This window comes from Diadema setosum, chromosome 20 (genome assembly GCF_964275005.1).
Source record: "Diadema setosum chromosome 20, eeDiaSeto1, whole genome shotgun sequence".
Taxonomy (NCBI): Eukaryota; Metazoa; Echinodermata; class Echinoidea; order Diadematoida; family Diadematidae; genus Diadema; species Diadema setosum.
This window is the reverse complement of record NC_092704.1, coordinates 1,692,814-1,707,171: the sequence shown is the minus strand read 5'-3', so window position 1 is coordinate 1,707,171 and position 14,358 is coordinate 1,692,814. Positions and strand designations below refer to the sequence as shown.

Here is a 14,358-nt window from a genome sequence, read left to right as displayed (position 1 = left end):
TCTGATGAATTGCTTTTGCGTTATATCAAGAGCCTGCTGAGTAGGTGTTTCATTCTATCCTTTCAATTATCTTTCTATCACTTTCTTCTTTTGACCCTGGATGGAAAAAAAAAACTTATCTTGCCATGTAAAGACAGAACACATGCCATCATGAAATATCATGACATTACGAAAGTAATAAAAGAAATAGGTAAGCGATGAAAATTCTTGTTTGTAAAATCATAAATCAAAGGTGATTTCATATGAACCAGCTCTATGAAATGTATTTATTTTGCCTATTGATACTTGCTTTGCAAGTATACATTTTCTCTCCCATGGACTTTGTGTCCCCCTTTTTTATGTGCTTTAATGATTATTATTCTAATTTGTTTTGTCAATATCATCGTTATTACTGTATTAATATTACCATACTTTGATATGGTTAATTGCATTTGTTGATTGACTCTCACTTTCATTTTGTTGCATCCTTTTGGTACTTGTACAGATCCTTTCTAGGGCTTGCTGTTTGCTCACCCCCCCCCCTTTGCTGTTGCTATTTCACGCTTTACCTTTCTTTATCTCTCTGTCGTTCCTTATCTTGTTTGATGTTGCCTCCATATTCATCCTTTTCCTTCAATGGTTGCCCCCTGGCCCTCACGGCGACCATTACTAACCTTCCCCTGCCTTTTGTCTGTCCATCCTCCTGCTCTAATCCCCCTCCCTTTACCTGTTGGGCTCCTTGCCCATGACTTCCTACCCTCTCCTTTTGTTTTCTTTGTTCCGTGTCCCTTTGCCCTGACTGTTCTTGTTGTGTGAAGTCGCTTTACATGTGTGTGGTTGCTTTTTCTGCCTATTTGCCATTTTGCTTCTGACGAAGGTTCTGCTATAATCGAAAGCTTAGGTCCCTTTTGACTCTATCCTAAAAACATTCATGTACACTCCCAAAACTTGCTGGGCTAGTAATGAAAACTTCCATTATCTAGCAGGGGAGGGGGAATGCTTTCATTTTCTCAAGAGAGCTTTTGTGTGAGAGAATGAAAAACTTGATTGAGTGTTGCCAAGTTGTTTTCAAACTTCTTCATTTTATTTGATCTTAAGCATAATCACTTTCGTAAGTACATGTACAGTATTACGATTTCTTCTCCCTTGACTGTAATCGGAAAGTTTGCCATAACGACGATCGCTAATGTGTTTGGATGTGCCGATATGCGAAACACGTGGTTCAAAGGAATGCACCATGTGCTACTAACTTACTGCCTTAGAGGTTACTGCTAGTTGAATGGATCGAATGCGCCACAGGCTTAGTTACGGTAAACAGTTTACGTTCGATGCGAATAATTATTACGTCTTTCAGGATCGAGGAATAATACACACAAAACATGCAAACAAACAAATCCACGAACGAGTGTTGATAACCAAAATTCATATGAAAAGTAATAGGCAGTTTTGGTGAGCGTGAAATTTTACTGTCATGATTTTGCTATTTAATCGGGTGGTGGCTGCATCTCACATAGGACATCTCAGTGAATTTGTCTAGGCATATGAGACCTTCCATAATCTGTGATTGCATTTTTGAGTGATTAATCAATTCCTTTTTACAGCTCGGGAACATATAAATACATTGTACTTAGATCAAGTACGCAATAATCGACTGTTCGATGTATGCGCCTAAAGAAAGGCGAAAGAATCAGAACATCTTTGCAATGATTGCTTTAACTCAACTCACCAGCGAGTTCTTCGATCGATATACTACACCAGTGCGCGCATTCTTTCGTCTGGCACCTGGGGTCTGGCACGCACCTGGTTTTGTGGAAATTTCCACAAAGGGATCCGAGGGTGGGGTTTTTCCAATCCCAAGAGACCGCGCATTATACACAAGAAGACAATCTCGTCGCTTCTATCATTTTCCGTCACTCGTGTTTTCCCCTTATTCTTTGCTAATAATGAACGTTTCGATTGAACTTAACGATGGTTGTTCACACGTGGTTCCTTTTGTTGTGAGGTGTAGGTACAGTATTTTCTTTTTTTATCATTCTTGGGAGGGGAAAGAAGAGTAAAAGAGGGAAAACTTATTTAAATAAACGAAGGGCACGTATAAACGCTCAGCATCCACAGCAAGCCGTCTTTTACATCAGCATCGTTGATTATCATCACCTGCACTATCATCAGGCATCACTCAGATAATGTCCTTTTTTTATAAACATTTAGAAACACGATCACCATCACTCGAGATAAACACGTAGCAGTGGCAGATCCAGAGGGGGCGCATGAGGCGCACGCCCCCTTTATTTATCGTAAAAAAAAAATAGAAGTGAAACCCGGAAGTGGCACCAGAAAAATTAGTTGCGCCCCTCCCCCCTCCTGTACAGAATTCCTGGATCCGCCCCTGCCTGTACGAAAATAAATGTCAACAGACAAAGTATCAACAACCTCCCCGACAACTACATAAACATTACCACAGAGCACACCGAAGCGGCTGGCATCAAACACCCTTCGAAATACTGCAGCAAAGCGGGAAATCGCCGTTACGAAAATGCATGTACACAGTGCGAGGCAATTGAAAGAATTACCTTTAGATTAAGAATATGAAGGGAACAAATAAAGTGATATGAAACGAAAGAAATCGTACACCAAACGAGAGGTATAACGACCTCCAATAGGCCCTTAGCCGCAGCATATCAATAAACATGACGTATAAATAAGCACACGGAATATGCGTGTTTCGGATTCCTCCCTTCTATTTCTTTCCTGAACTATTCCCAATGCCCGAATAAAATAATGACTAGTTTGTTACTCTGATTTCTTCGTCTGAGGAAAGGAAGTTCGTTCATCCGAAAACAAAAGGATTGACACTCCGAAGGTTTGCTAATCGGGCAATGCCCCCCCCCCCCCAAAAAAAAAAAAAAAAAACAGCCAACAAAATGCTCGTTAATCAAAATATTGGTTAATAATGTTAAAGACGATAATAATAATAATAATAATAATAATAATAATAATAATAATAATAATAATAATAATAATAATAATAATAATAAGAATAAGAATAAGAATTATATTAATAATAATATAACAATAGACAGAAATAAAACAATATATGGCCCTATAGCAATTACCCGCAGCATGATTTCATTTTCGAATCAACAAACATGGATAGGCACAAGGAATATGCGTGTTTCGGATTCGAAATAACGCCGTAACCATCGGAATAGCGCACCCGTTTTCTTTTTCGGAATAATGAACACCACGGAAATCAATAAAATGATTTCAAAATAAGAATCCATCGTAATTCTTGCCTTAAAGATTTTCCTGAACTACGTGTATTCTCAATGCCCGAATAAAATAATGACTAGTTTGTTACTCTGAAAGTGGTGTTGTGAGTTAAGGAAGTTCGTTTATCCGAAAACGAAAGGATTGACATTCCGAAGGTTTGCTAATCGAACAATGGGGAAAAAAAATAATAATAGTAATACATTTTATTTTCACACTAGGTACGAACATCTATGGTGTAGGGAATTTGCGTGTTACGGAACATTTTATCACTTTCGCATCAGCGAACTTTACGTGCAGTGGGTACTTCAAAAATGCCTCCCCCTTTTAAAAAAAAAAAAATAAATAAAAAATAAAAAAAATGTATATATAATTACACCAACACTTGAGCATAACAACAAACAAGCAAGCAAACAAACAAATAAACAACTTAAGATTTAATCTCATAGCTGCTTTGAATATTTCATGTTCCGTCTGTATACTTCTTTTCAGAATTATCTCTCGCTTCCCGCTTCACAACTAGGAAATAAACGATGTCAAACTATAATAAGAATTAAACTTATTGTCTTGCTCTGAATATAAAATTCATTATTCCAAAAGTTCGTTTATCCGTGAATACAACAGGCTCGATACTACAGTACTCCGAAGGTTTGCTAATCAGACAATAAACGCACCTATCCAATCACAAACATTCGTGCATTTTCGGATTATGAATCATAATTTGACTATCACATTTACGAACATCTATTTTTCGTGTAGGGAAGTCGCGTGTATATCTGAATGTTTCATTTTCGTACTAACGAACCTTATGGGTGCATGGGTACAACGATCATGACCCTCAACCCCCACCCCCCCCCCCAAAAAAAAGAAAGAAAGAAAGAAAGAGCCAAGTCAAACTAAGAATCAGTCTGAATTAGTCGCTTTGAAAATTCCACGTACCGTCTGAATTATCTCTCTGTCCAATACAGAAATAAACGATATCAAACTAAGAATTAAACGTATTGTCTTGTTTTGAATATTTTTTTTTTTTTTTTTTGCTTTTCTGGGGCCCGTTGCATAAAACTCACCATTGAATTTCAATGGTAACTACCGTCAAAATTAGGCATCACAGCCAGTCAGCATCAAGGATTATAAAATTTACCGCTGATTTGAAGACTTACCGCTAGAAAGGAGCGGTAAGTCCAGCGGTAAGGGTTTTATGCAACAGGGCCCTGATTCAATAAAAAAAAAAAACGGGCAATATAACGCGCAATTGCTGAAGAAAAACAAAATATTTAATGACCAAATAACGGCGAACAAATCCTAATTTCTTTTTTCCTCTTTTTGGGGGTTAATTTTCTTTCTATACTCAAATGGATTTTACGTACACGCAATTTTAGTGAAACCATTTTCTTTTTGGTCGGCATTCTACGATAAGGTTCCTGTGGGTTCCTGTGGGTTCACCCTCGCCAAAATTGCGTGATTTCTCTTAAATACTATGAACCCGAATGATCTCTGATTGGTAATTTAGTCTATTTCATGATCAACAGTTGTTTATTTTCTGCTTGTAAAAAACAAAACAAAACACGTGAACTACTACATCGTATAACATCTCTGTTTCGTTCAGCCGAGCGAGCCATGCCATAGCAATGGCGACGCACATAGGGCGCACTCGCCTTTCCCATACGTGCACATTCCCTGGTTACATGCAGCCCGCATACCACCATGTGATGTATCAGGTGACTTTCACTAAATGCAGTGAATAATCTGCTAACGGTGCCGTACTTACAGCTAGGGTAAGGGAAACTAAAACTTTTACAAATTGCTTCAATGAAAACGGCATCGATATATGTATACATGTTACCATTTTTAATATTATTATGTGTATCAGGTGAATTCCACGCCTGTCTACTGTTCTCATTCCCGACCGCTGTGCTACTTGTTGAGTCTAATCTTGCAGTGATTCACGTGTGTACTGTATTCCATGTGCGCCTTGGATCACGGACGCTTCTAACGAAATTTGGACGAAACTGCCGAGCTCCGAACACGCATTTTCCGAACGAGCAACGCATTTGCCGAACGGAATTGAGCGGGCGGTCGTGCGTGAAATGCGTCCACAAAGCGTCCACAAAGCGTCAGAATCGTTGCTAATGGATCGATAACGAAATTTCGTCCAAATTTCGTCCAGATTTCGTTGCTACTCGATCGATAACGAACTTTCGTTGGAAAACGAAATTGACGGAGGCGTTTCTTATTGCGCGTACTGTATGTACAACTGTAAACTAATAGGCTCAACCACTTCTTAATTCTGATTTCCATATTGTGTCTGACAGAGTGACAGGGTAGACGATGTGGATGAGGAGGGGTATGCTACTTATTACCTCCATGCCAGCGTCGGCCATGTGAGAGATCCGAGGACAGGGGGTAACCTGGTGGCTCACATCAATGTTGGCAAGACTTACCACAAGAGGAAAGAGGTAAGACTAGTTTCACCCCCTCCCCTTCCTCCACCCCACCTCTCAACCTTCCCCCACCTTCCACCCCACCCCCACCTTTGGTTCAAGGGGAGAGAGTGCAGCGCCAATGAGATTTGCAGTGTAGGCTCAAATTCACCAGGGTAGTTTACGGTATATCAAATCCATGGTGTAGATCTTGTACATGGACTCAAACAAAGGTGCAATAGGCGTACCCTTCACAGGTGCCTATTACATTGTACCTTGTGTTCATCATTGGATGTCTGGTGGCATACGTGATCTATCCTGCACAATTACAAAGGCAAAATTTGCATAGTCCATGGACTTACAAGTAATTTGAAACTACCTTTATGGATTTTTGCCATATAGTTTCAAAGTCAAACAATCATGTGAGTATGAACAGGGAAAAAAATTTGCAAGGCAAACTTGGAAAGTATGAGGGACATGATATGATGCTATTATTATTTTTTTTATGCCTCCACCAACGAAGTGGCCGGAGGCATTATGTTTTCGGGTCATCCATCCGTCCGTACGTCCGTCCGTACGTCCGTCCGTCCCGTTTTGTTTTTGTCGATATCTCAAGAACCGTGTGGTGGTTTTGCATCAAACTTGGTATGAGGGTATATCCTTGGGGGATGATACTTTGTGTGGATTTTAGGGTCACAGGGTCAAAGGTCAAAGGTCACAGGTTATTTTGTGAAAAAAAAATTGAAATTTCATGTTTTTCTCCATATCTCGCAAATGGTTCAAGGTATCTTCATGGAACTTAGTATATATGCTTATACCGATGGGCAGTGATTATCTAGGGAAGTTGGGGGTCATGGGTCAAAGGTCATGGGTCAAAGGTCAAGGTCAACTCCTCAAAATATAACTACTTTCCTTATATTTATGCAGTGCCTGAAGGATTTTTTTAAAACTTGATGTATGCATGTATAACCCAATATATATTCTGTGGGAAGTTTCTTGCCAAAAGGTCAAAGGTCAAAAGGTCAAAGGTCAAGTGAAAGTGCTAAATTGCACTTTTTCCTCCATATCTCAAAAATAACTCAAGGTATTGTTATGAAACTTACATATTTATGCATGTTCTACCTAACAGTGATTCTCTTTGGAACTGTGGGGTCAAAGGTCAAAGGCCAGGTTTCGATAATACTATTTTACCATTTGATACTGAAATTATACTTTTTCTCAATACCTTGAAAATTACTCAATGCATAAACTTGTAAAAGGGTCAAAAGTCAAGTGAAAATCATCAGTTCCCCCAAATACCTGCACTCTGACATTTTAATCATTCATCCAATTGAACCTAGTTCTAGGAAAGTGAACATTCAGCACATTTGTGGCAAACCTGTCATTTTAATATTTTGCCAATTGTGTGAAACTGTCATCACACATTGTCAAGACATTGTACTATAGACCTATTAGGAGAACCATGTATTATGGCGGAGGCATACACCAGTCGCCGTAGCGACATTTCTAGTTTTGGCTCTGAATTATTATGAGAAATTAGGCGTTCTCCTTTGCTTAATGTTTATGAAGCTAAGTTATAGTTGGAGTCATATTTAGTCACGTAGCCATTATCAAGCCTATGTGATTTCTTTTGACGGTTTACCATATTATGAATTGGAGAACATCTTTGCTTTACATCTTCATATTGTGTGTCCTTGTGATCACAGGGTGTGACCCACATGCAGTGGTACATCTTTAACGACTTCTCGATCCAGCCGATTGACAAGATGGACGCCATTCAGTTTAACCTGGACTGGAAGGTGCCTTGTGTGCTGTACTACATGAGGAATGATGTCACCAGCCGTTATGACATCACAAGTAAGAATCCTTACACATTAAAGTATTATAACAGTATTCCATGTATAATGCATGTATGGCACATCGTGAGATACGGTTCTGTGAAAATTACCCCCTGGACAACTACATCCCCCCCCCCCCCCTTCCCCTGACCCGACCATACCCATGATCCTGAACCCAACACTGATCCTAGCTCTAACCCAAACTCTAATTTTCACTTTGGCCCTATCACTAAGTGGCGCCATTTAGCTGGAGGCTTATTTTCCCACAAGGGTTTCATTGTCCTGATCCGATGGGATACTGCAGGGGTGTTCCAGCAGGGACCAATGGATATGGACACTAATACTTGTTTCTCAATAGCACCCCTCTACCCGGTGGTGCTTGAAGTGGTTGTCAATGTTTTGATACCTTAATCACAGGAGTCAAAGTTATACCTTCATTCCCCTCCCCAGGGAGCATCTCAGCCAGGTGGCTATTTCACAGTGCACACTTGATAAAGCCAACCACATTAACAATTATCAGAAATGAGATATTTACAAAATATTAGAAATAAGATATTACAGAGATCTGTATGGTATCATAGTACAGATCTTATGTGATAAACATGATTGGAATAACTTAGTCCTTTTCAAAAATTTCTTCAAAGTGATTTGTTATGCGTTTAACAAAATACAGCAGGTGCCTAGTCATAACAATGAACAAAAGAGAGCAGATGTATTTATTTAAAGAGTACAGAAAAAGCCTGATTATATATGTTGCTATGGTTGGAGCAATGTTTCACTTTCACCCTGTTGTATTCTTACTACCAGTCCAGAGTCCTATCACAGCATCCGTGCTGCAGCCCAGCGGGATCTCCAAGGCAACGGGATTCAAACCTCACGTGACCTTTACCCCCCTCAGTACAGAGGAGGATCTAGGGGAGAAGTATCTTGTTGGACTGGATGCAGAGTTTGTCTCTCTTAATCAGGTGGGAGGAGGATGGATGTCATCTGCTATCAATCATCTTCTAGTTTTTATCAAATATTTATGAAATCTATCAGTATGATCTTCATGCATCCCATAAGCTTAGTGAAAATGTCTGATAAACTGATCACAAGTAAGAAAAGTGGCACAGAATGTAGCATGATAAAATAAAGAAAATGAATACATGGGTCTATATACTCCCATGTTTACAGTAGTGTCTTTTACCTAAGGAATTTCACTTATAATGTTTTCTAGACTTTTAAGACACCAAAAGATTGCAGAGTTGAGATATGACTTTTTGTTTGAAATTTCTCTAATGTGGAGAAAAGTAGAACAATGAAATTGGTATGCTCCAGATTAGGACTTGGGCAAGTACCTCAAGGCAAAACTGTCAGAAGTCGCTGAAATAGATTGTTTAGAAATGTGATTTTGTGAGAAGGGAGAGGATTCATTGTACACTAGGAGCTGCTGTTACAGTGTTCTGATTTAGATTATTTGTGCTTTTTGTTTGGTGACCTTCATAGGTGCTTATCCTGTCTTGATAGTAGAGCCATTCCCAAAAATATTTCTAGGTGTCATATGAACATGTGAAGAGTTTGATTGCAAAATGGGCTAAGTGCCAATTTTAAACATTTTAAACTAAACCCATCATCAGATAAAGCAAAATGAAATATTTGCAGTGATACCTCCTTTGTAGCATAAAAAGGAATGTTCTTGAAGTTGTGATTAAGAATATCCCATAATTTCTTATTTTTTCCTTGTTTTCAGCTTTAATCACAAATATCTCAACTTAACGAGAATGGAGTTACCTCATTTTTACAATGAAGCTCTTCACATGATGCTATTGCCCACTGTTTGCGTGCTGTGCGCACAGTAACTATCCTCATAATGCATTTATGAAACATTGTATTAAGCGCATTACAAATGTAATGTATTATTATTATTATTTATCTCTCCTCCTTTCTCTGGGATCAGGAAGAGGCTGAAATCCGTAGCGATGGGACGCGGTCCACCATCAAGCCCAGCCAGATGTCCGTTGCTAGGATCACGTGTGTGCGGGGTCAGGGTGACCTGGAGGGGGAGCCTTTTGTGGATGACTACATCTCAACACAGGAACAGGTGAGAACCAGGAAACGACATTGTCACAGAATAGAGAATAGTGTTCGCAACCATTTGTGTAGATTTTGAGGCAAGGATGTCATCACCTCATACTTTTTCTGTTTTGTCGTACCATAATGTATTGTAGAATTTGTGGTTTTGTTTGATCGTTGAGCAGCTACAAAAGTAAGGTTTTACTTTTCTCTGTATAGTGATTGCCCTTGAATCTTTAACATTGACGCTTAACCCGTTTCGCAATCAAACTGTTCATATGCTCCTGATTGCCCTCGTATTTGTGCTGTGTCTAGGTGGTAGACTATCTCACTAGGTTCTCTGGCATCAAGCCTGGGGACCTGGACGTCACCATCTCCTCCAAACACCTGACGACCCTCAAGGCGACGTACCTCAAGCTGCGATACTTGCTGGACGTCGGCGCCATTTTCGTCGGTCACGGTTTGCGGAAAGACTTCCGCGTCATCAATCTTCTGGTGAGTTTGCTAGCTGGAGGACTTTAATCTTTTTTTGATAGAAAGATCGGTATATGACCTCAGAGAGACAAAATTTGTGAAGATTGATGAGGGCTGCTCATTCAATTTATTCTTCCTTTCTGGCAACTATCAGCAAATATGTGAAATTGTCATTCTTTTGAATCCTTTGCCAAGAATTCGCGATCCATCAAAAACCATTCCATCCAGTCGAGCATTTGTAAAGTCTATGCTCTTTCTATGCCTCAGTGATATTTAGAGTTTAGGGGGGTGTTTCATAAAGCTGTTCGTAAAGGTACGAATGACTTATGAGGAACTGGTGATCAGGTGTAAATTATGGGAAGAATTGTGCTGAATTATGGAAATTTTGATAAGTACACGTACAGCACATCAGAACTGATCACCAGTCGCTCATAAGTTGTTTGTAACTTTACGAACAGCTTTATGAAACACCCCCTAGGTTTCATTGTCTTTTTTTTTTTTTTTTTAACTCACCTTTGCCAACTGGTTCAAGTGAGCTACTGTGGTCATTCGGTGTCTGATGCTCATCACACATCATGCAGTGTGTGTCATTCATTGCACAAGAGAAGGCTAACATGTCTTCTTCTTTTTTTTCTCTCTCTCTCTTGTCAGGTGGATCACCGACAAATAGTAGACACGGCTGCTCTCTACAATCTGCCAAAGCAACGAATCGTCTCATTGAAATTCCTTGCCTGGTTTTTCCTGGGTAAGAACCAGTAATCAGCCATCAGAGAAGATGTTATTGTTTTGTGTCTTATGTATATCTGTGCAGGAAATTTAAAATTTACCTTTTTTTTTTTTTTTTTTTTACGTCTGTCGTTCTCTGCATGTTTAAAAGGGGTTCCATGACATTTGCTCCTGCGACGATTGCTCCTATGAAATATCTACACTGTAAGCCAAACATAAATTTTACCCACAAACATAACCCTAAATGTAATCCTAATCCTCACATCAAACTAAACCTAAAACCTTGTCACAACCCCAACCCTAAGTCCTTGGAGAAAGTAAGACATGAGCAATTGTTGCAGGAGCAAATGTCATGTCACCTTAAGGATGATATGTGTCTGGGCACAATAATGTCATAGTTGTTTTTACTCTGTATTGCTTGAATGATGTTCATATGTTTTGTGCATTTACTTTTTTTTTCTTTTCTTTTTTGCACTCTAGAAGTTGTACCATCCAGGCTGAAAATGTATTCTTTCAAATCACTGAAAGTTTTAAAACCACACTGTGGTAGCATATACCACTATATTCCACATTAGAGTGCAATGATTGACCAAATACTGAAACAAAAAAACAACAAAAACAAAAACGTAGGAATATGTACATACATGACACTTTTGTACATTTTTTGTGGAGTGAAGATTCGCGAAAGTAAAATGCATCAGATAGGTTTTGTCTACACAAGACAATGAATCCCAGTGGCAATTTGCGAAAGTTTTATGCTGTGAATGTTTTTGGATTTATAGTATTGATCTTGTTGATAGATTAGACTAAGCTTCCTCTGCTGTGTGAAATACTCTATTTTTGCCCTCCATAACTGATTCAACTCCTCCCTTTCAGCTGTGGTAATCATGTGACCATCTGTCTTTGCTATTCCCAGGTTCCATCATCCAGTCAAAGACCCACGATAGCATAGAGGACGCCTACACGGCGCTGCGGCTCTACAAGAAGTACCAGGACCTACGCAGCCAGGCGCAGGACGAGAAGGAGTGGGAGGGGCAGCTGAAGAAGATGTACGAGGAGGGGCGCAAACTCAAGTGGAAGGTCCCTGGTTCCGAGTGAGGTCCTGGAAGGGAGATGGACAGGGAGGGATGGGGGTAGGTGGGAGGGAGGGAGAGGGAGGTCAAGGAAAGAGGGGAAGATGTGGGGGCACTTTGGGCGTGCTGTGGGATAGTGGATAAGACTCCCGACTCCCAATCGGAGGACCCGAATTTGATTCCTGCCCACTGCTTATGTCTTTAGACAAGATGTTTCTACCAACCATGGGTCTGTCGACCCAGGTGTATAAATGGGTACCTAGCTACGTTAGGGTAATGATAATGGCAGGGTCCTCTGGTAGAACAGTGGCAACACTGAAAAGGCTACCCTGGATAAAGAGGACCGTATTATTATTGTTATTATTGCTATTATGGTTATTGTTGTTACAGTGCGTACTGGGAACCAATCTCAGGCCACCTTGCTTCAAGAGGCTTACAATTACTGCAAGCTGCCATAGATGTGGTTGCCATGGCAGCGATCAGGAAGTGACCAATCAGATCTGAGCAGTATAGTTATTGCTTGGTACAATGCTCTCAGTGCTGCTTGCAAGAGATTGAAAAGAGGGAGGTATAGTTAAAGTGGAAATGGATGAAAAGTGAAAGTTATGTACAGGTGTATGTCACTGTATAGTATAAATACCCAGTGACTGTCGTGATGCAGATTTGTTGTCAGGCAGGGATACTGTATACACCTTATATTCATTTAGGCTAAAATTCTTTGCGAGTTGGGACTCCCCGACAATTTTGGTGAATGGCACAATGTGCAATTGAGGAGTACAGTAATGAACAAAGAATTGTTTGATTGTACGTCAAAGTTGTGTCGAGGGCATGGTTGATATTTTCATGTGCTGTTGAATTCAGAAGTAGCACCCTAACTTGCCAGAGTTTGTGAAAATAGAAAGTCCAACTCTGATATGGACCATGGTGAGATATTGTGGAAATGGGAATCAGTCAGACAGAAGGCAACAAGAGCAAGGCAAGGCGGGAAGGGGAAAAGGATTAGACAAGGGCAGAAATGAGGGCAAAGCGAGAATGGGAACGGGGTTAAACAAGAGTAGAAATGAGGGCATGGCGGGAATGGGAAAAGAGTAAGGCAGGGATAGGAATGAGGGCAAGGTGGGAATCGAAACAAGGTGAGTCAGGGACAGAATTAAGGGCAAAGTAGGAATGGGAACAGGGTTAGACAGGGTTAGGAATGAGGGCAAGGCGGAAATGGGAACTGGGTTAAGCAAGGGTAGAAATGAGGGCATGGCGGGAATGGGAATAAGATGAGCCATGGGCAGGAATAAGGGCAAGCCGGGAATGGGGAAGGTGTAAGACAGGGTCAAGAATGCGGGAATGGGAGCAGGGCAAGAGAGGAATAGGAACAGGGCATGGCAGGAATGGAAACTGGGTAAGGCAGGGACAGGAATAAAGGCAAGGCGGGAATTGGAACAGAGTAAGGCAGGGACAGAATTAATAGCAGGGCCTGACTAGATAGTACTATTGGAAGAGGAAAGTAAGTATGGCTGATAGCAGGACTAGCAGGGAACGGGACGACTGTCAAAGAGGGACAAATGTTTATTGTAGCAGAATCATGTCCCGGGTTGAATTAGTGTTTGCTGACACAATCAGGTTACGAAACACAATTCATATTTTCCAGTTTGTAAAAAGAATTGTAAAAATGTAAGTATTCCAAATAAGGAGGAAATGAACTGCTTCAGTTTTAACAATAAAGCTTTGTCATTTTCCAGAAGATGCTATGTTTGTGAATTTCTGTTTGTACGGAAAGCTTCATCCAGCCTCACAAATTGATGTGAAAATGAGAGGATCAGAGAAATCCTGGGAGAGAGATGATTTTGAGAGCATGCAAGTGACCCGGCATTTGTTTTGCCTTTCAACACGTAATTGTGCTCATGACCGGTCATAAGTAAAGTATAATGACCGATCATTAGCTCTTACATGTCACGATGGTGAACGGGAGAGATTTTTCATCGTTTCATTCATTTACTCGCAGTGAGGTTGATTTATCAAAAGACGCGGATCTGCTTCATCACTTTATAAAGCAAATGATACACATTATCTTGCAGGCTTTCAAGTGGCCCTACTTTTCCTACTTTTTCCTACTTTTTTACTGCTGTCCCTACTTTTCCTACTTTTTTGCTCAAAATCCTACTCTTTCCTACTTTTTCCTACTTTTTTGGTGAAAAATCCCGCAAAAAAAAAAATGTGCAAGGCTACCCGGTACTTGAATATTTTATATTCAGAAATGATAAGTAGACTCTAGTTGCAGATTCTTACTGGTGGGGAGAGCCTCTTCAGTATGAAAGAGGGATAACACAGACCAATCAACCACAAGACTGCTGCCAGCCTCAGCTTTTGCTCCTGTGCAGATGTGATTGATCCCACTGATATTGCAGCCTAGGACTTAGAGCAGTGCTCAACCAGCTCTCATCATCGCTCAAAATTACCAGGTAAGCTTGCCATATACTTAAAAGTAGAATTTGACATGTGACTTCCAAAGAATACAACTGAGGGAAAAATGCTGCC

General features: G+C 40.3%; 1 protein-coding gene across 1 annotated transcript in view; it reads left to right on the top strand.

The window, feature by feature from the left end:
• LOC140243904 (PAN2-PAN3 deadenylation complex catalytic subunit PAN2-like) overlaps positions 1-13,556 on the top strand; it is a 35,103-nt gene extending 21,547 nt beyond the window's left edge. The window contains exons 20-26 of the mRNA XM_072323573.1: positions 5,559-5,702; positions 7,373-7,523; positions 8,312-8,469; positions 9,441-9,584; positions 9,872-10,051; positions 10,682-10,775; positions 11,673-13,556. Coding sequence (XP_072179674.1) covers positions 5,559-5,702; positions 7,373-7,523; positions 8,312-8,469; positions 9,441-9,584; positions 9,872-10,051; positions 10,682-10,775; positions 11,673-11,854 — 1,053 coding nt within the window. The 3' untranslated portion in view covers positions 11,855-13,556. The remainder of the gene's footprint in view (positions 1-5,558; positions 5,703-7,372; positions 7,524-8,311; positions 8,470-9,440; positions 9,585-9,871; positions 10,052-10,681; positions 10,776-11,672) is intronic.
• The last annotated feature ends 802 nt before the right edge of the window (positions 13,557-14,358 follow it).